This window comes from Nothobranchius furzeri, chromosome 11 (assembly GCF_043380555.1).
Source record: "Nothobranchius furzeri strain GRZ-AD chromosome 11, NfurGRZ-RIMD1, whole genome shotgun sequence".
In the NCBI taxonomy this organism is placed as follows: Eukaryota; Metazoa; Chordata; class Actinopteri; order Cyprinodontiformes; family Nothobranchiidae; genus Nothobranchius; species Nothobranchius furzeri.
The window spans coordinates 20,864,195-20,889,283 of record NC_091751.1 but is presented as its reverse complement, the minus strand read 5'-3'; the positions used below and the strand labels follow the sequence as shown (position 1 = coordinate 20,889,283).

Below are 25,089 nucleotides of genomic sequence, written 5' to 3'. Positions count from 1 at the left end.
ATTTATTGCACTTAATTCGTGAAACATAGATTTTAAGTTTAAACAACTTAAAATACCTTTTCATCTCAAAAAACACAAGTTGCTTTTATTACAGTGCATGCACACACGCACGCACACTAAATCACACACTTCAGCACACACTCGCCAACACACACACACATGGCCTGCTAACCAATGCACTAATCGCCTGCCCCGGGCATAGGAGGAGCTTGCTGCTTAAGTAGGCTGCCAATCAGTCAGTTAGCTCCACATCCAGGAGCTCCCGCGGCCAGACGCGCGCATCTCTCCGCACTCAGGTGCCAAACTGCGGCTCTGACACAACTCCGTGAAGCGGACACGCTTGGCAGTTTCCAACAGAAAAAGGGGGGTAATCTTGTACTCTTTTAGACAGCTCCCCCCTTCCTTCGATCGTCTTTTTTCTGTGGATTTCTACTTTTTCCCTTGAAAGTTTTTATGCTGTTAGTTTTACTTTAAGGGAGATTTTTGCCGCGCACGTTTTCCGGACATGTCTTTCCCTCAGCTGGGGTTCCCCCAGTTTCTCGGTAACTCCCATGAGGTGTACGGGAGCGAGCGGCCGGCCTCTGCCCGGGAGCGAGGCACCGAGGGCGGCGTGAGCTCCGCGTCAGCTGCCGCGGCTGTCGGATCTATGTTGGGGATGTACGGAAGCCCGTGGGCTCAGAACTACAGCGCTTTCCTGCCGTACAGCGGAGCCGCAGACCTCGCCCTCATATCCCAGATGGTAAGAAGAGCCGCTTGTTTCACAGATAGCTCACCGGAAGTGACGATTTAGTTAAAACTCGTTAAAAACTGACCAATAATTTGTGTAACGTTTTTTTTCCCATGACAGCTGAATTTATTGATTTTATGAAGTTTTATTGGAATCATTTTCAAACCAATTAGTGAAATAAACATTTTAAAGGGAAATAAGTGAACTTTCTGTGTTTTTTGTGAGTTCAGATTTAGGATTTTCTGTCATATCTTAAATAAATAAAATGGTATGACGAAACGTGTTTTAATAAATTTGACACGGTGCGTTTAAAATAAAAAATCATGAAAAAATATATGTAGAACAATAAATGTATATTTCACTAAAAATAGAAGTAAGCACATTTAAGTGTGAGAAAAACAATTAAAAATTAAGCTTTTCTGTATTTTTTAAACAAACAAGGTTGAATAAAAAAACACCTTAAACTAAAAATATTTGGTTCCAATTAAGAAACTCTATCTTTCTTAAACATCTAATTATTAATTTAAATGTTGGTATTGAAGCATGATTTTAACTTGAAGTGGAGCAAAGTAGCAAGAGAAGTCGCTCAACAAGTTGCCACCTCTCCCGGTGACCTTCCAGGGCCCCCAGTACGAGCTGAAGGAGAGTCCGGGCTCCCACCCAGCCTCGTTGCCGGTGCATGCCGCTCAGAGTTTCTACCCATACGGCCAGTATCCCTACGGAGACCCGTCCCGAGCCAAGACGGCCACCAGGGAGACCACCAGCACCCTGAAGGCCTGGCTGCAGGAGCACCAGAAGAACCCCTACCCCACCAAAGGCGAAAAGATCATGCTCGCCATCATCACAAGGATGACCCTCACACAGGTAGAAACTGATGTGTGTAAAACTGGAATTTATGTTTTTTAAGAGTAAAAATATTTGTTTGTATTGACTTTATTCTAATATAAATTAATATGTCGCATAAAAGCTGTATTTATGTGAAAGGCTCTTCCTCATTAATACAATTATTAATCTCCAAAAATACAAATTTAAGAGAATAAAGTGTGCGACGGTCGTCATTTATTAATTATGAGTATAATGTGTGTGCTTTTTATATTTTTTTTAGGTATCGACTTGGTTCGCAAACGCGCGCAGACGCCTAAAAAAGGAGAACAAGGTGACGTGGGGCCGCAGCGCAGAGGACCGAGACGGGCGCATCTTCAGCAGCGACAACGAGGACGATCACGGCAAGAACGGGAGCGACGACGAGGACGAAGAGGAGGAGATAGATTTGGAAACTGTCGACATCGACAGGCCCGAGGAGCAGCGAGCAGTGGAGCAGGACTCCGGGAGAGGGGAGGGGGAGACGGGCCTGTCCGTCCTGGTGCAGGCCTCGGAGTCCCGGAGCTCGGAGAGCAGTCGGACGCTTTCTGTGGAGGCGGGGGGAGTCAAGCTGGCGGTGGAGCGTTCTCCGGGCATGCAGGAATGTCAAAGAGCGCCGCAAAGCAAACCGAAAATCTGGTCTCTGGCTGAGACCGCCACGGCCCCAGACAGCTCGCACAAATCTCCCCACGCGGCCTACGCGCAACACGCGGCTTTGGCCTCCGCCAGCCACCCGGCCTTACTCCCGGGTCACGGAATATACACGTGTCAGATCGGTAAACTGCACAGCTGGGCCAACGCGGCTCTGTTGAACGCCAACTCCATCCTGAACATGAGATCTCTCTTTGGCGGAGCGCCGGCCGGACACCTGCCTCTCCAAGGTGCGGTGCCGGCTGCGCGTCAGGCTGCAGCCGCTGGCGCGTCGGGGACAGAGGACGACAGTGACGTGGAGTCCACGGGAAGCTTGAGTCCAAAAAGAGAAGGTTTGAACCAAATTTTATGCATTTTAATTTAATGCAAAAGGTTCTTTGTGCAGAAACAATTAGCTGGAAAACCAAATTCTTGGAATTCCTAGAATTCACCTGCCCTGATTCTTTTTCTCTACTTGCAGATGAGGATCGGGACCGCAGGCTTGAGTCCATGAGGTCTCCCTTCCAGCTGATAACTGAAAGGTAACCTCCAGATCAGCTGTGACACTATCCACTTCGATTTGTGTCCATGTCATTTACCATGTGTCTTGTGTTAAATGAAGCCCAAAGCAGAGGTAAACAGTGTTACACGTGACTGGGCAGGAGGCATAAATCACGTGATTTAGTTCCACTACGTTAACGCCTCATCAGGCTGCAGTCCAACACACACGCACACGCACACGCACACACACACACACACACACACACACACACACACACAAAAGGCTCGAAATAATTTAAATTTTCAATTATTTTGAAATAATTTCAACCATAAACCATTAAAATAAATATTTTTTAAAAGACAAATAAGACTAAATTTGAGGAAATTCACCTTTGACCCTTTTGCTTGGTTCTTCCCCCAGACCTCACCACGGAACAGCACCGCAGCGAGTTCTCACAACACCATTATGAGAAGATGAAGAAAAAAAAAACTTTTATCACAAAAAGAAGAAAATATAATTTTATTTAATGCAACAGTTAAATGAAGGTTATTTTTTCTGAATGGGCGACCAGTCATAGTATTAGCTTCTACATGCAAACAGGTGGTTGTTTTCATCCCAGATCTGCTTGTATCTCTCTCTTTTACGTGTTTTCTGTTGTTTTCTTCTGTTTTTCTTCAGATATTCTGTTGTGAATGGAAACTTTTAAAATTGTAAATACAGGATATGAATTTGTCTTCAAAGAATATATTTTTGTGAACAAAATAAATGTCGATATAATCATTTATTACTGAAAACTCCTTCACCTTTGTGTTTCTTTAAAACGTGCTCAATTTTTCTTTTTCATGGCTGATTTTTGGTCTTGTTGCCATTATTATAGAGAATTCTGCTTTAACGTGATAATTTAACTTATTATTGATTATGTTTGATAATTAATATTATTATTTACCTATTCATGTTAATGTCTGGATTACTTTAGTCACTTCTGACCAGTGGAATTGTCTTGCCAGCCCAAAAGTCTGAAATTGGCGCTGTCGCCAAAAACTGCAGGCTAACTGCGAACGCTGCGGAAATCAAAATGGAAGATTTCCAGGACCTTGTGAACCTGCGCCTGTGCTTTCAGCCCAGGCCTCCATGCTTTAATGTTGGATTATACCTCCTCAGTGCCACCACTGCTGCATCTGAAATATGGATCAGACAGCCAGGAAAGGCCAGCAGCCAGTATGGGGGCAGCAGCTCAGGGGGGAGGTAGATGGGAGGGGAGGGGAGGCGGGGTGGGCTGTGTGTCACTTTTGATGGTCAAAGGCCTGAAGACAGAAGGTGCAGAGTGAAAAAGGCTGGATGGTGGGGGGTCTTAGGGCTGCTAATGGTTAGTGTTCCTTTAAGCTTTGCCCCCCACCTGGGCCTGGTTTACAAACATCAACAGTTAGAATAAACCTCGACTGACAGCTCAGTGCTGATAGAAAAGGGGTTCACCACCTGGCTGCAGAAACACAAAAACAGTAAAAATTCTACCAAATCTTTGGGGAAGGATGTTCAAAGTGCGGCCCGGGGTCATTTGCGGCCCTCAGAGTACATTTTTTTTGCGTCCCTTTGCATTTATAGAATGATTTAATTTTGTCTCTTTAAACATTTTCTAACATTTTACTGTTCAGATTTTTACTAATTTTTTAATTTAAAGCTCAGACCACACCATATGTCATCGTCAAAAACGGTAAACGAGAGGGTGATTGGCAGGTCTGTGAACGACCCGGCGACGGCTCATTGAGCGCAGACGGTCACGACCAAATTCAGCCTCCAACAATCTTCCAGCAGTGTCAGAAAACGTACAAATCCAGTCTACGCCCAAAGAAACTCAGCGGGTGACGCAAATAAGTAGTGACAAGTGTACAATGCGACAGTAGCATTAGCAATAATGGGGGCATGTGGACCACTCCTTTTTGAAGTTCAGTTTGGAGTTTAATAAAAGAAGGTTGCTCTTGTTTCTCTTTTCGTCGTTGGCTATGTGTCGGCATTTTGTGACGTACGCTTTTCGGCGAGTATCCTTGTGACTTTAGCATGCCTGTCTAGACGTTGTGTAGGTCGGCTCACCGTAATAGTGGCCTGTACAGTGTACCTTCGAGTCCTTGTGGTGTGACAGGAAGCAGTTTTTGTGACGGCTGAAAAACGTACATTGGGTTTTAAACAAATTCTTAGAAATACATATTTTTAGAAAGACCAAGAAATAATTGATGCACATTTGTGAGGCCTGTGGAGACCGTTAACTCGATGATTTAGGCCCTTGAAAAATTCTTCCTGTGCCTGTAAAGTTGCTGAATATGATCTTTCTTTTCTCTTCAGCAGCTAACTCCTAAACCAAAAACTTGATTTTTGAGGATTTTTGTGACATTTTTTAATTTAAACAATTGAAGTACCAGCGAAGAGAGACAAAGGCCCCAAAGCACCAGGTTTAGAAACCTGTAGATGGGACTTTCCTGACTATCGGGAAAGGCAGGAACAAAAGCTATCACGGAAGAGAAAATATTTAAGTTTTCATCAATAGTGATCCACAGAAGAATAATTCTGACCTCATCCTGACAATATCGATGACACAATGCTTTCTAACTCTAACCCTAACCTCAACAGCTTGGTGAGTACTTGAAAATGTTATTTGGACTAAAGTTTTCTATCAAAAAGACTAAAACACACACACGTGTGTGTGTGTGTGTGTGTGTGTGTGTGTGTGTGTGTTCCTAGAAAGCATGAGTGAGCCTTTGCTGTATTCTATACAACTGATAAGCTTAGTCACCTGTCACTCATTGGGAAGTATAGATCCAACTACAGCTGTTGTATATCAACGCACGAGTCTAAATGTCTTTTATGATGATGCCGACAACCCTCCCAGAACGTGCCAATAAACCAAATGTGTTTCCAGATCAAAGAGACTTTATACAAAGTGTTAATTAGGGATCTTCAGAGGCTCTGGTTGGCAGTTTTTTTGTTTTGTTATTTTTTTAACTCTAATGTCAACTAACAGGCAGATGATTGAGGTTTAATAATGGCTTGGGTGTGGGAAAACTACGTGAGCCCATTTTATCCTGTACCTTGATCCATCAATCTGCCTGCCGATCTGTTTACCGTCAGAAAACGGGTAAACACTCCAAAGGGAGCAGGAAGGGAGGATTCAGTGAGCGTCGTTGGTGTGAAAGCAGTGTGGACGAACGCCAGACACTGGAGGCCATTTTTCTTTCCTCTGCCAGTGCTGACAGACTGCCATCCGCAGCGCTGAGGAGTATTTTTGTCTCTTTTTCATTTGCACACATTTCTCTCCCTCTTCGTTCCAACCCAGCCAGATCCCACCCCGGCCAACTAACCAAACAATATGGTATTCTTTGAAAGTTGGAAATCAGCGAGCTTAGCATGATGGAGCAGAAAACGACATCAAATGGCTGTTTAAAAAGTTAAACAGTCGTTCCAAATATGTTTTGTTGTGAAATAAGAAGAGAGAGGGAAGAGGTGCGAGGCTCCAAACGGATTAGTGCTGCCTGGCAGTCGGCACTGCAAACTTCTGCGGAGTTTTAAGTTCTGACTTTCCGGTTACACAGAGAGGAAAAAGCAAAACAAAAACTAAACGTTAAGATCGTGGACTCTTGACGATGTGCAACTCCCTTTGTTATCCATGCTTTTCAAGAAAGATTTAAAGAAAATATAAGACACGACTTTAGAAGAAAGCACTCCCAATCTGTTGGAAATCTTGGTTATGTGGGGTTTTTAAGGCCATGTCAGCCCCTTAAACTCAGTGTGAACAGAGTCCTCAGTGGTGCTTTGGTATTGTGACATATAGGCCCTTTGATGAGCCTTAATCCCTGTTAAAGAGGGAAGATTATGTAAAGGATTTGGCTTTGATTTGCCCGTCCCACTGCTCTTTTCTGCCAGCGTCTCTCATATACGCTTCTCTCATTTTCTTTGCTCCTCTGTTGTCTTGATGGGATGGTGGAGAATTGAACAATGATGGCCTCCATGCGCCATCCCCCTCACATTCCCACCCTTAAGCCATCTTCATGTGGGCCCACATGTATGAGAGCTCACTGTCGCCTGAATAGATTTGTTAAAGGGCCCCACAGTGGATGAGAGAAGTCCGAGCCCGGCAGCCTGGCCCTTGTGGGTGTCTTTTCCCCCTTTAGAGCTACTCTGCAAGGGGCAAACTCCCTGCCAGTTGTCCCCATCACCTCCTCTGCAGCGGTTAGCCCTCCTGCTCCTCTCAGCTCCTCTGCCACGCAGAGATAATCAGGCTTATGTAAAGACGACGTGCTCTTTTGTCAGTCATCAGCTCATCAGTGATCCAATCAAGCCCAAATCTGCCATTGTCCACCCCTCAAAGTGTCTCAAATCCGCTTGTGCTATAGAGAGGGGCTGCGCTCTTTATCCTGCCAATCACTCCTGACATTCCTGCCAATGTTGCCATGGCCCTGAGGTCAGAGGTCATAAAAACAGAGAGCGTGAGCTGACTCAAGTAGAATGGGAAATGGCTAACGGAGGGGCTCTCTCTTCAACGGCACTATTGCTCGGCTAATGCAGGGGGTAAATGTAGACAAGTTAGTACTCCATGTCCCCGCTGAGTGAGCCAGCCGGACAGAAAGAACCATGGGTGAAGAGGTGATGGATGGGGGGATGAAGAGACTAAGAAAGGGGAAGAGAAAGAAAGCAAAATAGGTAAAAAGTGTGGAATAAATGTTTAAAAGAGACAACGTGACTCACCTTCAGGGCTTTCATGGTAAAGACCTTGGCTTCTCGAGCATTTAGGTGATTTTTTTATTTTCATAGAGTTCTGTTTAGAAACAAAGTGCAAGATAATCAGCAAAAAGAAAGCTGTAATTTGAAATGGAAATGTACTACCCAGCGCAATAAAGCTAATGCATGTAAGCACAGGATAAGAAGGGCGTCGGGTTAAATCCGTTGTAATGTTGTCAAAAGAATAATTTTCTGTACCCAGTGTAGACGTAAGTGAGCAAATGTTTAGCCTAGGCCAGATATCATAGGGAATTTACGCCATTCACTGTTCTTCCTTACGGATTAGTGGAATTAAGCATTTGCACAAAAGCAAAGTATCAAAACTCATGTGTAATTCAACGAGCCTCACAATGCAGAGTTTACCGAGCACCGCTGCTGAGGCTGCGTTTATTGTCGCATCGCAGCTGCGAGCACCGAACAGACAAACGGCAAGCAGGGCCACTGGCTTTTAAAGACAAATTTAATATACAGGGGGAAATACACAAAACAAATGCTATAAAAAGGGGGAGTGATAAGTCTTTTCTTTTGTTTGCCTATTCATGGCAATAATCTGAGGGAAGACACAGATTAAGACGGAGGATTTGTGTTTGGGTGTTCGCATCGGTGGCTCCTTTCAGCCTCTCTGAAACAATGTTTATCCACTGGTTTCTTATAGCGTAGCAACTTAGCTTGGTGTGCCGCTGTGAGGGTCCAGAGGGGGCTGAGGACACATTGCATTTTTGTTCAGAGTCCATTTGGGCACTCTCACATGGGTGTGTGCTGCCAGGAGACGCTGTACTAATTTAAGGCATATGTGATATTTGCTATTTCTGTAAATCGTGCACGGATTTATGAAATATGTGGGATAGGAACAGTCAGCATCACTTACAACACTCAGTTACCTTTGGGTTTACAAACCAAGCCCAAATCATCAGCCCTCCACCACCATACTCAACAGTTGCTATGAGGTTTTCACTAAACTAGCTCAATGTACTGTAGTCAATTGAAAGGTCTTGTTTCTTGATTTTGTGGTGGTGGTGGTGGTGGGGGGGGGGGTTTCCTGATGCAACTTTGCAGTCTTGCCGTAACGACCCTTCCAAAAAAACCAAATTTATTCTACTTTGTTCTAACTAACGTCTACCTTTAACATGCATAATGAGGTCAGTAGTCTGAAATATACAGTAGATCTACCCATTTTTTCCAGTTTGATTGGCTATTGAACGGTCAGCACATGGTCAAATATAGTTGCAATAGTTAGCAACTGTTTTGATTCAAGTCTAACATCTGTGACATTAGCTTTATACCCATTACATGTGAGGCTTTTGGCTTTAAATAAAACTAGTTGCACGTCTGTAAAATGCAAATGCCCAACAAAGATAAAGAAAACCAAAACAGAGTTTGTGGTAAATAGATAAAATTATTTTATTTTGCATGGAAAAAGTTAGATTAAACTATCCTGATCATAGTAGGTCTTCATCAGAATCACTGCTGATTTCTTTCCTCTTTGTCAGTGTGTTAACACACACCCTTGTGCTCCAGACCAGCCATTCTTTTTAACAAATGTCCACATTTGATAATGGTCACTTAGAGCTTCTGCTCAGCTGCACCTGGCTGTAATTTATTCTCCTAATGTCTGTGGATACTTGAGAATATGCTTAATTTACATAGCCTGGCAAACCATTCTATAAATGTGAATATATAAGGTCAGGTCATGACCCCTAGACAGAACTCATTCATTGTCTTTCAAACTGTCTCTGCATGCTATTGGACAAGGAGCAACATGACGTACTCACCGCTACGGGTGTTAGCCAATGTGGTCGTCCACCAAACACGGCTGAGAAAGACGCAAGTAAATAAACTTGTGTACCTCTTTCTGCTCTTGACTCAAAGAAACACCCAAGTCTAAATATTATAAAGTTGATGCCAAAGCCGTTTCAAACGAGCCGCCGCCATCTTAGTTGTTCCGGTCCATTGTGTTGTCCCGCCCACCAAACTGTGCTGACTGGCAGAACACAGTATTGATCTGGCCAATGGTAGGCCTGCCGGGGCTCCCATGGAGTGTGTCTTGACCGACATGCAAAGCTAAACGTTTTTGCTGTAACTGCTGTCTGTCTAGTTTTCTAGGCTATGATTTCCACATCCCGCTGCTGGATTGTGTCTTAGTCATTTTGCCAAATAAATGAAATGATGCTTCTCATCTAAAGTTGCATATGACTCATTTCAAAAGCTGAGGAGAATATTTTTTAAACGTCCTGATAAATAAAAACCTTTAACTCATAGGGGATGTGCAGCATTTTTACAGTGACTCTAATTACTGTCATTGTGACTAATGACATGTTTTATTATAAAATAACCTACAGGTGTGTGTGTGTGTTTGAGAAAAAGATTAGCTTGAACTCGGAATATGAGGATTGTGGCAGCATACAGCAGCAAGACAAAGTCCACCCCCCCGTCTGCTGTCGTTTACTTTGTGGATAATGAGATATGACTCACGGGTCACATATCTTCACAGTGTAATTACACATGAAATGCATGCATGTGCGTGCAGACCCTATCGCTCTAATACACACACACACAGATGCAGAGTAATGTGAGTCCTCATTCATTTGCCCAAGTCATTTAGGGTAATAGAGCTTAATGGAGTGTATTAACCCCGTCCAGCTTGTGCCCCCCCCCCCCCCCCCCCGCCCCAGATGTGTGTGTGTGTGTGTCCATGCACATGCACGAGGGAAAGGGAAACCTGCCAACTGTTTATCTGCAAGACACACACACACACTTGGGCAATGGGAGATCTGGTTTCCCACTGTCACAGATGCTAGCCCGCCTCTCCATTAACGCTGTGATTGGAGTGGACACAGAGAACCAGAAGCCCCATTCCCACCGGGGCTATCTGAGAAGATGATTGCCCAGCTTCTCTCCGGGGAATGTCAGCACACCAGATAGAAGCACGCTACTGACCGCCATCACGTGCAACTTCTCTGTCAAGTGCACAGTGTGAGTTCTCAAGCATTCGCTGTGGATTAGAACTTTGCAAAAAGGTGTCTGATGATGTAATCATCAGTTATTTTGCTCAGAAGAAGAAGCTCCCCGGAGCTGCCAGGCTTTGTGTGTGGAGTGATGAGATTAGATACGGGGAACAATAACAAAATGATGGTTGGGGTAAAGATTGATACGATAAATAAAATCTGTTGTTTGCGCATGCCCCCTTCTGTTTGATCTGGTGTGCTACAAAATTTAATCGTTGTCATAAAAACAGTTAAATGCTGCAGTAGCAAAAAATACACTGAGAAAGAGAAACTAAATGTTAAACTCAGCTGATACAGGCGTTGCTGGTGGCCCTGTGCCTTCGGGGGTCCAGCCACACCTACGTGTCGCTGTGGGTGCAGACAAGCAGACCTAACGTGTTGTCTCTGCCCGGTCACCACACTGTGGGTGATCTTCTCACCCAGGTCAATAACTGGTGCAAGAAGAGCCGACTGTGCCCTCAGGGCAGCACCACACACACACACACACACACACACACACACACACACACACACACACACACACACACACACACACACACACACACACACACACACACACACACACACTCACACACCATTCCCCTGTAGTAACTCAAAGACACCAGAGGATGGTGCTTGAGCTCTAAGCAGGGGTGTTGGAGCTGAACTGCAGAGCAGTGATTCCCTATTTTCATTTCATTTATTTATTTTGATCATTTAAAATTACAACACATCACATAGAAAAACATGTTAAAAACATAAAATTCCTCGCAAAACGACATGTGGATCAAAACGAAAGGCATTTGAAAACCGAGCAGGAAGAAGTAATGGTCTGTCCAGTCCTGTCCCAGTTGCCCATTAAACCTTCCTAACTGCTATAAGTAGTAATTTCTTAAAATACAATATCAATACACATGCATGCACACACAATTGTATAAGTATTTATTCCTGTCTACAAATGAGGCCTTAGTGTGTGTGTGTGTGTGTGTGTGTGTGTGTGTGTGTGTGTGTGTGTGTGTGTGTGTGTGTTTGTGTGTGTGTGTGTTTGCTAAAACATCTACAAATGTTAAATTTCTAACAAAAATAAGTAACATTTTAAACACACACTATATTTCTCAACCATAGAACGGAGGAAAAAGTTACAAAATTACCTTAAAAATCAAATCACAATAAAGAAATAAACGATAACAAAAAATTTAATAAAACACAAAAATGGCCTACAGTAGGATGTTCAAAGTGTGTATTATTGCACACAACTGAATGCCATACAACATCTTATACTAGAAAAAAACTTCTCACACACTGATTTGAAACACAAAGCTAGTTGATCAGCTCTTCATGCTCTTTACTGTAGAGAGTTTCCATTTCTTCTGCTTCGTGTCTGTCTTTACTGCTGAAGGTAAAACACACGTGTGGTCACTTCTAGATCAGATCAGATGTAAAAGTGTTACCTGTGCTAAACATCTGGCCGTTTGATTAAATACAAATTGTGAATAAATCAGTATAATTATTACTGTTTTCATATAAATATAGTGCATTATTTTTACTCCATCAGTGGCGCCAACAGAAATTTTTCATTGGGGGACAATTAAAATTTTAGGTTGGCACCCCACACTGGTCCCTTTGGTAACTGCATTGCATAGGCCCTTCCTTCTTTTTCATTCAAAAACAAAAAGCCTATTCATGCAACATGTTTACCTCAAATTTGAGAAACACAAACATTTCAGAAAAAGTCAAAAAAAAAAAGTGTTATTTTGATTAATGTTTCAAATTTTATTGTTTTGGAATTCTAAAACAGCTTAATTTGCCTGTTGATGTTTCAACAAAATTATTCAGAAAAACTGCCAGGATTTATGCTTTTTCCCAAGAAATACAATAAGTTTTAATTTATTTATTTATTGTCTTTAAAATATATTTCATGATTAGAGAAGATGAATTAATGGTTGTGTGAACATGAACGTAATTTATTAAGGTGGGTGAGGAGGTGACTTTACCTGGTGATGGGGGAGGGGGGTAGCAGGGTGGCCACATTTTTTCTAGGAGTGGCCACCCCTTGGGTGCACCACTGTGTTCGCTACATAGCCAGTGGCAGAGAATAGAATGAGTTTGCAATTATACCATCAGGAAGGACAACACACACACACACTCACACACACACACACACGGTAAAACGGTAAGGAATAATTACATTATTTTTGTCAGCCGGGGGAATAAAAAAATGTAAGGAGAGAGAGGCTGGGGCCGATAGAGCAATAAACAGGAGATCAGTGAGCGAGGTATGGTGGTTAAGTGTTTGTTAAAGGCTCTATTGGTCCCAGCGGACAGAGGCTGGTGGAGTTGAATAATGTATGTCCGCTCCTGGAGTAATGAAGTGGAAGTGATGGGGAGGAATACAACTGGCCTCCCAGGGCTCAGCTCAAAACTGTACACACTCTTAAGAGCTGCCTGTAGCCTAAACCCGTCTCTCTTTCTGCATCTGCTTCATTTTCTCTCTCTCTCTCTCTCTCTCTCTCTCTCACACACACACACACACACACACACACACACACACACACACACACACACACACACACACGCACGTTGCACAGTGGCTAAGAGGATTAGCTTGTCTCCGTTCCAGTGTCTTACATCATTGATGAGGAAGGCCAGGGCATTTATAGTATCCCACTCTGAGTTCAGTGGCTCCAGCTCTTCCAGTAGACAGGAGCAGAGAACACGGCATGGCTACTGCTTGGTGGTCAGACAGGGCGCCTGGTGTTGGCAGCCTTGTTTGTGGATCGCATCAAGCCTGCTTTGCACTTGTTCTCAGTTGGTTCTGTCATGCTCAACAAGAGGCAACTGTCTCAGATTGGGTCTGGAGGTGGAAAAGAGAGGAATATTTTCATTCCTCATGATCCATTTTTTATGTGCTGTCCTCTTTTAGTGTCTCTTTTTTTTTACAAAAGGCTGGAAAGAAAGCAAAGAAGTGACCTAATGTTACTTCTGTGTTCATTTGTATTACCATAAGCAGAGAGTGTGTGTTTGCGTGTTTGCGTGTGTGCCACAGAGATTCAGACAGTGTTGAAAGGAAATGGTGTCAGACAGGATAATGTGAAGTTGTCGATACTTTCTGTAAAGACGTCCCACCTGAAATCTTACACAGAAGGGCTTTGGGTCGGAATGGTGGTTCTGTAGGGTGTCAAGACAAGATGAAGTGGATGGAAGAAAGGAAAGGAGACAAGGGAGAAGATGGCCATTTCTCAGTATGCATGAGAAATGGCCCATGACTTGCCTGAACTTGTGTACTTGCATACTCGTGAAATGTCATCGACATTGTAGCGTGTTTCTACATACTAGAATCAACACTGTTTGCTATCAGTTGTAGATTCTGAGAATGACCAAGCACATTAGCATATGAGCCTATATCATGTATAAATATCCAAGATACTTATATAATTGATAGAAGTTCATACACCAACCTGTTTGGTCTATATTTAATCCAAAGATTAATGTTTAATTTAAGATAATTAAATTTAATAGCAAAGGTTTATTTTTGAATCAGAAGTTAGGAATCTTTGCTTTTTCAATAACCAGAAATATTTATACCTTTCTGTGTTTCATTTCAAAGAATGAGGCAGAGTTTAAAAATTGAAGAATTTATAACTAACAATTTTAAACATGACAATTTGAATGACAATTTAAATGACTATTAAAAATGACAATTCATGGATGACAATTTACCAGCTTTGATATTAAAACTTGTTTTAAAGGCAAACCTGTGACTGGATGGAAAGCTAAAATGAAATGAGAGCTTGGATGCGTGAATTAATTCTCAGAAGGTTTCTTTCAGAGAGAGAAGCGCGTTCTGGGTTGGAAATGATGGTTTTGCAGCTAACTGTTGTTACTTAGAGAAACAGCATCAGACGTCATCTGTCGAAAGTGTCTACCTCACCCAGTTTCAGGAGACCCCCTTCTGGATCCGAGATGTCAGGTGGAGATGATTTCCTCCGGGCACGAGGCTGGTAGAAGGACCTCAATGCGACCAAATCAGTCCTGGGATGTCTCCGTGGGTCACACGACTGATGAAACTACTTGCGTCTCAAAATCAGTAACTCTGAAGGAGTTTTGCGTCAGCTGGTTATCGTACGTTTATTCAAATCTATTCTATCAGCGTGGCAGAACAGCAGGTGGAGGCTTCAGGGCGGCCGTTCCCTCGTCTCCTGTGATCACCAACCACCGTTGGTTCACGAACTGGGTTAAAGCTGCTGGGAAGTTAGTTTTAACAAACCCCTCAGAACACGCCCACTCTCAGAGCAAGAAAGCTTTGGTCATGAGTCAGAGACATGTGATGGCAGATTACCTTTGCTCTGGGTGAGCTCTGTGTTGGATGGATAAAGTGGAAGTTGACCTTCTGGTTTGCTGAACACACATAACCGATTATCAACCATTATCATAATTATACCCAAAGCATAATAATTCATTTCAGTAATTAAAAATACATTTATACTGAACCAAGAGATTATTTATGATGATTATAATAACAGTAATAAAGTCAAAGAGTTTATTAAAATTATTATTTAATTTATTATTGTGAAACTTGAAGTGTCCTTCTTCTGGGACGGAACAGCAGCAGATAAGGATGATATTCCGCAGCCATCATGACTCCTGGATTAATCTGTGGAACCAAAAGTTACAGTCTGACCCAGCTTGACCTAGCTGGGAAAATGTGACCTTTGTCACAAATTAGAGGACCTTCGTGACATTACAACATTGACCCAAGTACTGTTCCAATCCCAATAACGCTCACACTTAGGATGTGGACTATCTCTGCCCATTGTATTGACAACGCATTAACATATCCTTTTCTGGGGACTTGGGCCCACAGTCATCATATACGTAGACATTGACTGGTGCTGCCTACTGGAGCAGGCATAGCAGTGAGCTGCCATCTTGAATGGGTCTCCATTCGCCCCCAGTGCATTTATTTCTGCTGAGGAAGTTGCTTCCCCAACTAAGAAACACATTTTATCAAACTTTTTCACAAAATCAGACCCAAACAGCATTATAGTTAAAATATAAATCTAATAAAATAAAATAAATGAAAATAATAAATCCCAACAGGTAGGCTTGAAAAGTCAAAATCCCGTTTGATCTGTTTTCAATAGTGCTCCTATTGTCGCAACCATAAAGGCACAAACAACGGGCATAGTTGCTCACCCTGCTTAGCTATTGAGTGACCTATCCAATATGGCAACTACGCAGTTACACTCTCCAGCACCCAATGGCACGTCACACACACACACACACACACACACACACACACACACACACACACACACACACACACACACACACACACACACACACACACACACACACACACACACACACACAGGCTACAGACAGCTCCTTCGGTAAAAAGTTGTCAAATGCGACACAACGGCAACCGAAATTGCAACTGATAACAGTGATATGCCCTCACATAAATGATAATGTTATTTGCAGATTCTACAGTTATTTAAAGACTAATCTGCATTTTAACGTCTACATTTAGACACATTTAACTATTCAAATAAAAAATGAGGTGTGGGTTTTTCATTCGCTGATTTCCACATTCATGTACAAGGAATCAGAATTTTGAATTTTAAATGTTATCGAGATGCAAAAAAGCACTGTGAGAATCATGTTCTTCAACTTCTCAAGTGCCTTCAACACCATCCAGCCATGCCTACTGCAGCAGAAGATGACGGGTGCAGGAGTGGACGAACATCTGACTGCATGGATCATCAACTACCTCACCAACATAGGCCACAGTACCTGAGGCTGCACAACTGTGCGTCTGAGGTGGTTGTGTGCAGTACTGGAGCTCCAAAAGGTACAGTGCTCTCACCCTTTCTATTCACCTTCTACACCAGCGGCTGTCACCTCCAGAAGTTTTCTAATGACTCGGCCATTGTCGGCTCTGTGTCTGAGGGGAATGACCTGGAGTACAGGCCAGTCATCCTGGACTTTTTTGGACTGGTGTGACCATAAGCACTTTCGCTTGAACACCAGTAAGAAAAAGGAAATGGTGATCGACTTCCAGAGAAACACTCCTCACTCACCAGTAAACATCCAGGGACCTTTAGGTACCTAGGTGTTCACCTCGAAGCCAACTGAACTGGTCCAACAGCACGGATGCTCTGTTTAAGAAGGGCCGAAGCCACCTCCACCTCCTGAGGAGGCTGAGGTCCTTCGGAGTTAATGCCTATCTGTTAAAATCCTTTTGTCAATCATTGTTTTTGTGTTCTTAATAATACACAGAATAGAAAAAATGTGTTGTTGAAAATTTTTCACGTTTGTTCACCATTGTATTACTCTATTGTAGGCTCATTTATCCATTCTGCTGTGGTCTGCTGGGGTGCAGGCAGCTCTGACCGAGGCAGAAAGAGACTGAACAAGCTAGTTAACAAAGCTAGCTCGGTTCTGGGCTGCAAAGTAGATTCACTTGAGGAGACGTGTGAAAGGAGGATGCTGGAGAAGATGAACTCCATCTTAAAAAAAAAAAACTCCCACCCACTGTGTTCTACTGTGGAGACCATGGACAGCTCCTTCAGAGACAGACTGAGACATCTCCGATGTAAAACAGAACGCTAATGTAGGTCATTCATCCTTTCTGCAGTAAGAGTGTATAATTCCTCAGGTGAACTGGTACTGGCATTATCCTGGTACACCATAACATCAATGCAATATTCAGTATGAGTTCAATAGTTGTGCAATAGCAGATTTACACAGTATGTCTTTGTACCTCATGCTGCATAGTTCTGAAACTCAAGTTTCATTTTTAGTGGCTTAAGTTTACCCTTGTTGTCATTTGTCTTCTAATTGTTCTCTTAGTATTTGTGAATGTCCCCACTATTGGATCTATTTTATTCTATCCTATTCTATTCTATTCTATTCTGTTCTGTTCTGTTCTAAACACAAGGTCAAACATTTTAGATTTAGAGCAAATCTGAATACATAAAAGCACGACTAAAAATGAAACTTAAACTTAAACGGGGAAGTTTTAAACTAAATTTAGCGAACATGCTCATTTAGACTGAAGAAGAAGAAGAAGAAGACGACCTTTTATAAAGCGCCTCTCAAGATAAAAATCACGAGGAGCTTCACAGAACAACAACAAAAAATTCAAGTATAAAAAGTTTCTAAAATTATTTAAAATATGTTTTAAATGAGAAAAGAAAAAATTATAAGGAAAGGGAGGAGAGGAGAGAGAAAATGAACAGGAAAGAGGGAAATCAGTGGATCACGGGTAAAGGCGGGATAAGTAAAAGGAGCAGAATAAGGAGAGAGGGGTGACGAAGGTCCACCAAAGCCAGCGTGAACAAGTGAGTCTTCAGCTGCTTTTTAAAGGAGACCACTGAGTCCACTGATCTCAGGCTCAGGGGGAGAGAGTTCCAGAGTCTGGAGGCCACAGCAGCAAATGATCTGTCACCTTTGACCTTTAGCCTGGTGCTGCACAACCAGTAGGCTTTGGTCACTGGACCTCAGGGACCTGCTGGGGGTGTAGGGACTAAGAAGATCACCAATGTAAGATGGTGCTTGTCCATGTAAGGCCCTATAGACCAGAACCAGGATCTTGAAATGAACCCTGATGTTGACTGGCAGCCAGTGAAGCTGGAGGAGAAGCGGGGTGATGTGGGTGTGTTTGGAGGACTTGGTCAGAAGCCGAGCACAGGCGTTCTGAACCACCTGTAGACGGTTCAGGGAGGTTCTGCTCAGACTGAGGTAGAAGTAGCCAACCCAAAATAAAAGCCGGGTGAATAGATCTCCTAACATTTTAGATTCTCATTGATAATGATTGTATGAGTCCATAAAATCAACAGAAGGGTTTCTATCTGTGTTCTGGATAAATGACCTGACCAACACAACCGTACCACTTTTATTTTAGCAGGCTCCTTCAGTATCTGAGGCCAACCGAATAGAACTTTAAATGTAATTTTGATTTTAATTGTTTATATTTAATTAAATGTAACTGTCTCTAAATTTGAAAATAAAGTATTTAAAGCTGCGTTCCTGAAAATGTTTGCCTCCTTGTCCTTGCAATGCTTATTGGAAATTTAAGTTTAGAGAAGCTTAGTTTAAATTTTCTGACATTTACAGGAAACATTGCAGATTTTAACCAACTACATCTCTGTCTCTCTTTCCTTTCAAAATAGTCGACACCAGACGGGATCGGAGACATGCTGTGATCAGAGGTTGTGTACAGGACTGTTAGGATTACCGTGTCTGAAATCACATCTGTGCACTCATTACTCTCAAACACGGACGAGACCACAATAGCTAATGAGCATGTAAACATGCTAAAGGCTCTGAGTGTTTTAGTTGTCTGATCTCAGACACGGTAAAGACTACATTGTTGGTCTTTACTTTTTACTTTGACAAACTAAAATATCATTATAGGAGGTACATTTTACAAATGTTTTCTTTATTAATCAGTGGTGATGTGTATGCCTTCATGTGTTGAATTAACAACCGTGCTCATATCCTGAAATAACCGTTATGTCGTGCGGTGTTTCATCCAATCCCTAACTTTACATTAAAGTCGGCTCTCTTCTTTCTCACAAAGGTCCCATTTTGAAACAGGAAATTAAAAAATAAATTAAAGCTGCTGTCTGAACTCTGATTACAGGGAAAAGGTGAAACAGCGTGTAGAGTTCGGAGAAGTGTGGCCTGAAAACACTGACTGGACTCTTTAGAAGAGAACTTGTTAAAAGGCTCTTTCTACAGTAGTGAATGTTATTTTTCACACTGATGAAAAAATGTTGATCATCTATTAAAAAACACCATAAAAATGTTTCAATTACATACAAAATCCGATTTAAACCAATTTCTACATCATAAAAAGCAATTCAATAAAATGCTGAGTGTATGCAATGTTTATTTTTTTGGGTTTGTTTCAAATTATGTTTAACTTCATGCAGTCTAGCAAGCTAAATCTGAAGTGCACATGTGTGCTTTTGCGTTTCTCCCCACCCGGTGTTCCCAGGAGGAAAGACATGTCTGAAACAGGCTTCATAACTCCGTTCACCACCGCTCGACCTCTCGTCTGCCTATTCGGTCCACATCTGCCACGACTTTTTTCCAAAGTTTCATAAAAACATAAAAAACATAGTTCAATGTTTTCCTAAATGGACAGAACAAGTGAAATAAATTTGAAGCTAAATTATGAAAGATAGATCAGCAGCCTCCCACACTGAGATCCTGTTGGCCAGAGAGAGGAAGACGGGAAACTTTGGAGGAAGAAGTCAGATGCCATTATTTATCATCTCAAATCTTACTTATTTATGAGGCAGAAACAGAATGAAATTCTCGGTTGAATTCATCCTGAATTATTTAATCTGAAATGGTTAATTCCATACAAAGCCCAGGCAGTTCCCTCCTCTGTTTTGATAAATACTTTATCAATGCTCCTAAATAAAAACGAAAAACAGGAAAAGAGAGCAAGTGATGGCTGAAATTTTGAATTTTCCTTTTCTGTCGTTTCTTTTTGAAACCAAATAGTGTGGTGCAGTATTTAGTTAAAAGTAAAAGGAGCTGTTCTGTTTGCTTCGTTCCCCTAAAACATTTAGACTTCACGACTCTAACTGTCGACTTGTGTGTTTCTTTTATTCACCTGGATGAAAACAAAATAGAATAATGGATAAAGATGTGACACGGACGTGAATCTATCGGAGAGCTTCTGCGAGGCGCTGTGCTCATATGAGGGTGTGTGTGTGTGTGTGTGTGGGGGGGGGGGGGGGGGGGGGGGATGGGGTCTTCCTTCTGTCCAAGGTTGACAAAGTCAAAAGCCGCCTAATGAAAAGGGACGCATCGCTGATTGCAGCTATATCTGGAGCCGAGGTGAAGTGGCATCGATTTAACAATTTAGCAGCACCCTCCTCTGTGTGTTTCCATTAGTCACGGCTGAATACCACCCACTTTCCCCCTTTTTACTCCCTCCAAACACACACAGTCTCTTTCTTACACACACACACACACACACACACACACACACACACACACACACACACACACACACACACACACACACACACACACACACACACACACACACACACACACACGCGCACACACACACACACACACACACACACACACACACACACACACACACACACACACACACACACACACACACATCTCCTCCAAATCCTGCAGCCGCGCGTTTCGACGCTCCAGAAAATCTTTCATATAATCTAAAAAAACTGTAAAACTCTGATGAATAGGCACACACAGAGAACTACTACAGAATACGCCTTTTATTAGAGTGACTCGGTGCATGTGCAGACTGCAGTATAAGTGTACAATCGTGTAAATTTATCATATGTGCAAACTGTACAGTTGTCCGCTCCACGATGTCAGATTGTGGAAGTTCATTAAAGTCTGAAAGACGGCTCCAAGGCGCGGGCCGACTGTTTGCTAAACACCAAAAGGTTTCAGATTATGACCCAACAGCAAATGTGTGAGGATTTGGATCCATATACTCGTTAGCATTTTTAAGATTTAAATGTTTTTCATTAAAGCAACACTAAAGAGTTTTGAGCTATTGCTTTCAAACTGGTTTCAGTGGTTCTTGAGGCAGAAACTTGACCAGTTCTTTGACACCCTCTGCTGACCAGAAACTGCATTTAACAGTTTTGTGGTTCAGGTAGGAACATTAGTGGGAGGCCTCTGCCTGCTTTACTGCAACAGCTGTTTACTGTGACAGTAGCTAAGGCTAGCGGTTAGCTTTTTCAGTTCGCCAACCATCAATAAAAAGCACAAGAAGAAGAAGAACAAGAATTAGGCGTTTGTTAATGGCATCAAGATGGAAGTAAAAGTAAGAGAGGAATGTTTTTGGAGGGTAAGCAAGGAGCTAAAGCAGGTGCAGCTTACCCCGGGTTTCCACGGGAGCCGTCAGCAGCACGTTACTGCAGCAGCACGTCTTGCTCGCGTAAGCTGCTGCTTGGCCCTTCCCACGAGAAGCAAAGCAGCAGGGGGGCAGCTGTCACCGACAGAGCACGAAGTCACACGAGTGACTTCGTCAGTAAACACAACAACAAGCAGGAGAAAACTACAACATGGTTTGTGTTTTATGTTCTGTCCGTTTTATAATCGCCATTACGGACCTGAAAATCAAAGGAGACCGCTAGCTAGGTGATAACTTCTCACGGGGCCGCACAGTTAGTAACTTTTTTAAAAAGTAAAGCAACCGGAAGGCAGTACGTTCTTTATTCTGAAAATCTCGGTAGCTTCTCTCCATTTCCACGTCCGATTTCCTGTCTTTCCTTCCCCAAAAATGTCGAACTTGACCCGTTTCAGAGGCGTCGCGCATAGAAAATAGAACCGCGTGTAAAGGCCGCGACATGCTGCTCCTGAGACGCGGCCGACTCGCGCTGCTGACGGCTCCAGTGGAAAAGGTTCTGTTGACCACAGCGGTTCCTATCAGCAGCTATGACGTGCTGCTGCAGTAACGTGCTGCTGACGGCTCCTGTGGAAAGCCGGGGTTACTCTCATTTGAAGGAGCTGAAGGAGGCTACAAAATCACAGACTGATGGTGACCTGGCTTTGTTGCTGCTGAACTTGTAGGTCAAGGGAAGGGAACACTGGTCTTTGAGAGCTGTTATCCAGCACGTTTTAGAGGTTTCCTTGTTCAACACGCCTCATTTTAATCAGCAGGTAATTAACCTGCATCTGCAGAGCCTGATGAGCTGCTGAACAAGTGATTCAACTGTGTTGAGGGAGGGAATCCTCTAAAATGTGCTGGATAGCGGCTCTCCGAGACCAGGGTTACCTACCTCTGTTGTAAATAACTGTATTTTTCATCTAACAATGTGGAACCATTTATTTATTTAGTGGCTTATTTAGTATCAGTTGGCTTGTATTAGTGTTAGCTTGCTGTTAGCGATAGCTACAGCAGGATGCTGTAAGTCGTTTACAACAGCTGTTGTTCCACTTTCAACCAGTAGGAGAGAGAAGCACAAAACTAGTGTTGCTGTAACTTTGAAGAACAAGGTCCATTTTGTGCTATAAAAAATACGAGAAAGATAGAAGAGATTAAGGACTTTGCTTTAACTCTGTTGACTCCATGGATTTTAAGGATTGTATTTTAAATTATGTTTTTAAAAATCTGGGAACAAATTCTTGCTAAGCTACTTTAGCAGATGAAACGTAGCAAACAGTCAGGTTGTCAAATCAGTGAAACAAAGGTTTCAGTCCCAAAATCAAATGGTCCCATGATGATGATGATGATGATGTTCTGGACTACAAAGACAGTGCAGATTGGAGGAGTTCAAAGGATTGTGTCCTGCTGTTCTGTCATGGTTTCATTTAAGCCCTTCCACACTTCTGCTGGTTTGGGCTGGTGGAAAGAAGGACCGTGGAAAACTCCGTCCATCCACTCTCTGAGCGTGGCGACGGGTGATTCCTGTTGCCTGTCTCCCTTAGTGAGAGTCATGTTTGTTGGGTACCCTGGAGAGGCGGACCTGGTGGATGACAGCATGCAGGCAGGGTACTCTGGCAGCAAGCTGGCTTCCCGAGGCACAGCCGTGTGAGCAATGGACCAGATTTTGGGTTTAGTGTCTGGGTGAATATAGAAGGAGTTGTTCGGATGCTGAACTGCTGCTAGTCTGAAGCATTCTGAGATGGGTTTCTCTTGTCCATGCAGTGGGTCTGAGTGCTGTGCAGAGCTCGGGTTGGATTCAGTATCCTCTTGGAGAAACTGTGACTTAGGATCGCTGTCAGATGTGTCGGACTCCAGGAGGTCAAAGTCCTCCTGATCACTCTGTAGATCTGCACACTGTTGATCTGTTAAATAAAAAATGAATGAGTCTTCATATAATATTCAAATCTACAAAAAAAATAAAATGAGTGCCAACTCGGGCCTTTCTCACCTGGAAGGTGTGAGTCACTTTTTTGTGTCTTCTCAGCTTCACCGCTGTTGTCATCACAGTCTCGGTCATCAGAGCTTTTACAAGCCCGTGGAGACCACGTCACCTTGTTTTCCTTCTTCAGTCGTCTGCGTGCGTTAGCGAACCACGTGGACACCTGACGGAGGAAAAGAGCTCAGGGTCAAAAACCCAAAAAACCCACAAAAATAAACAAAAGTATGTGCGTTTCCATACACTTTTAATAAATATTTAAGCTAAAATAACACCATCATGAATTTCTTCATTGTTAGATGTTTTATTTTTAAACCTACTTGTGTGAGGGTCATCCTGGTGATGATAGCCAGCATGATCTTCTCACCCTTGGTTGGGTAGGGGTTCTTCTGGTGCTCCTGCAGCCAAGCCTTCAGGGTGCTGGTGGTCTCCCGAGTGGCATTCTTACGACGTGAGGAGCTGTCTGAGCAGGAATACCTGAGACAGGTGATTGGTGGAACTCATGATTCAATCAAATCAAAAATATTTAACAAGATTCTAGATGAAAATCGATGAATTAGCAATAAAGGGGAACAAACACATAATTTAGAGGTATCTTGTGAACACTGGCTCTTAATAAAAAATAAACAAAATACTAAAACTTAAAAAGAGTAAATAATGAAAACTTTTACATTTTATTTCAGTTAGAAAACTAAACATGCAATGAAATGGACTTACCCATATCTGTCGTAGGGATGCTGGCCAAACGTGTATTCATAAGGATAGTAGGCAGGGGTCTGAGGTGTCCCGACTCGCACAGAGGCACCTTCTTTGGGATCCAGTGCCCCCTGGGAAGGTTTAAGATTTATTTATTTCAACACACATCCATTTTTCTTGTTCTATTCATTAAATGAAAAACTAAACAAAGTGAAACCTGCGCTCACCCTGGAGTAGAGAGCAGCTGCGTCGCTGGCGCAGGAGCTGTAATAGCTTTGGCTCTTTGGATAAGGGCCGCTGTAGAGTCCGATGCTTCCTCCAGGAGTGAACTGGTGGCTCGGAGAGCGCAGCGCGGGGTGTGTCGGAGCAGCTCCAGCCAGAGAACCAGAACTCATTAGGAACTAGAGAGAGAAAACGGGACTTGCATAAGAGGAAACTGCTCATCCTTCTAAAAAAATAAAGTCTTCTTGGACTCCAAATTATGTAAAATTCTAATTGCGTAAAATTAACCGTATTTGCACTTTGCTGAGATAATAATCTTTTTTTATTCAGACCTGTTGTTAGATAAATAAATGTTTTAGTTTTTCTATATTTTATAACAAAGGAGCAACAATACTGTACCTGCGGTGTGGTGGAGTAGGAGTATCCTAATTGTGAGTAAGCCATGGCTCAAATCGGGTAAAAAAGAAGAAAAGTAGGAGCAAAAACCGCACAGAGACATCCAAAAGCATCCGTGCAACACGCAGGCTTCCCCAATCCCACTACTTCATTGGATTTTTTCCACTTTTCAGCATCACTAAATCACCTAGCACCCTATCCAAGCCGGAGCGCGCAGATTTTTACGCGCGACTTTCATGGCAACAAGCTTAAAAAAAGAACCATGGAAAGAAACTTCTGGGCTTCAGTCGCGGTTCCGCCTCTCTCATCCAGCTGCTGCAGCCTCTGGTGTGTCTCAGTTGGCCAATAGCACATTTGTGTGTGATCTACCCATGCGTCTCCCTGTGATGCGCTCTTTGGTTTTAAGGTGCGTCTCCTTGACGT

At 42.8% G+C, this 25,089-nt stretch overlaps 2 protein-coding genes across 2 annotated transcripts; one reads left to right on the top strand and one right to left on the bottom strand.

Moving 5' to 3' along the window:
- The first annotated feature begins 368 nt into the window (after positions 1-368).
- irx1b (iroquois homeobox 1b) lies at positions 369-3,294 on the top strand. The gene is made up of 5 exons (XM_015974295.3): positions 369-739; positions 1,349-1,591; positions 1,833-2,571; positions 2,700-2,760; positions 3,141-3,294. Exons 1-5 carry the CDS (start codon positions 506-508, stop codon positions 3,187-3,189), a joined length of 1,326 nt encoding a protein of 441 aa, XP_015829781.3. The 5' UTR covers positions 369-505; the 3' UTR covers positions 3,190-3,294.
- Positions 3,295-20,733: 17,439 nt separating this feature from the next.
- On the bottom strand, positions 20,734-25,089 carry irx4b (iroquois homeobox 4b). The gene is made up of 6 exons (XM_054734914.2): positions 24,670-25,089; positions 24,276-24,449; positions 24,070-24,179; positions 23,673-23,829; positions 23,365-23,518; positions 20,734-23,278 (listed from the first exon to the last, which is right to left on the bottom strand). The coding sequence occupies exons 1-6, from the start codon at positions 24,712-24,714 to the stop codon at positions 22,764-22,766; spliced, it is 1,155 nt and encodes a 384-aa protein (XP_054590889.2). The 5' UTR covers positions 24,715-25,089; the 3' UTR covers positions 20,734-22,763.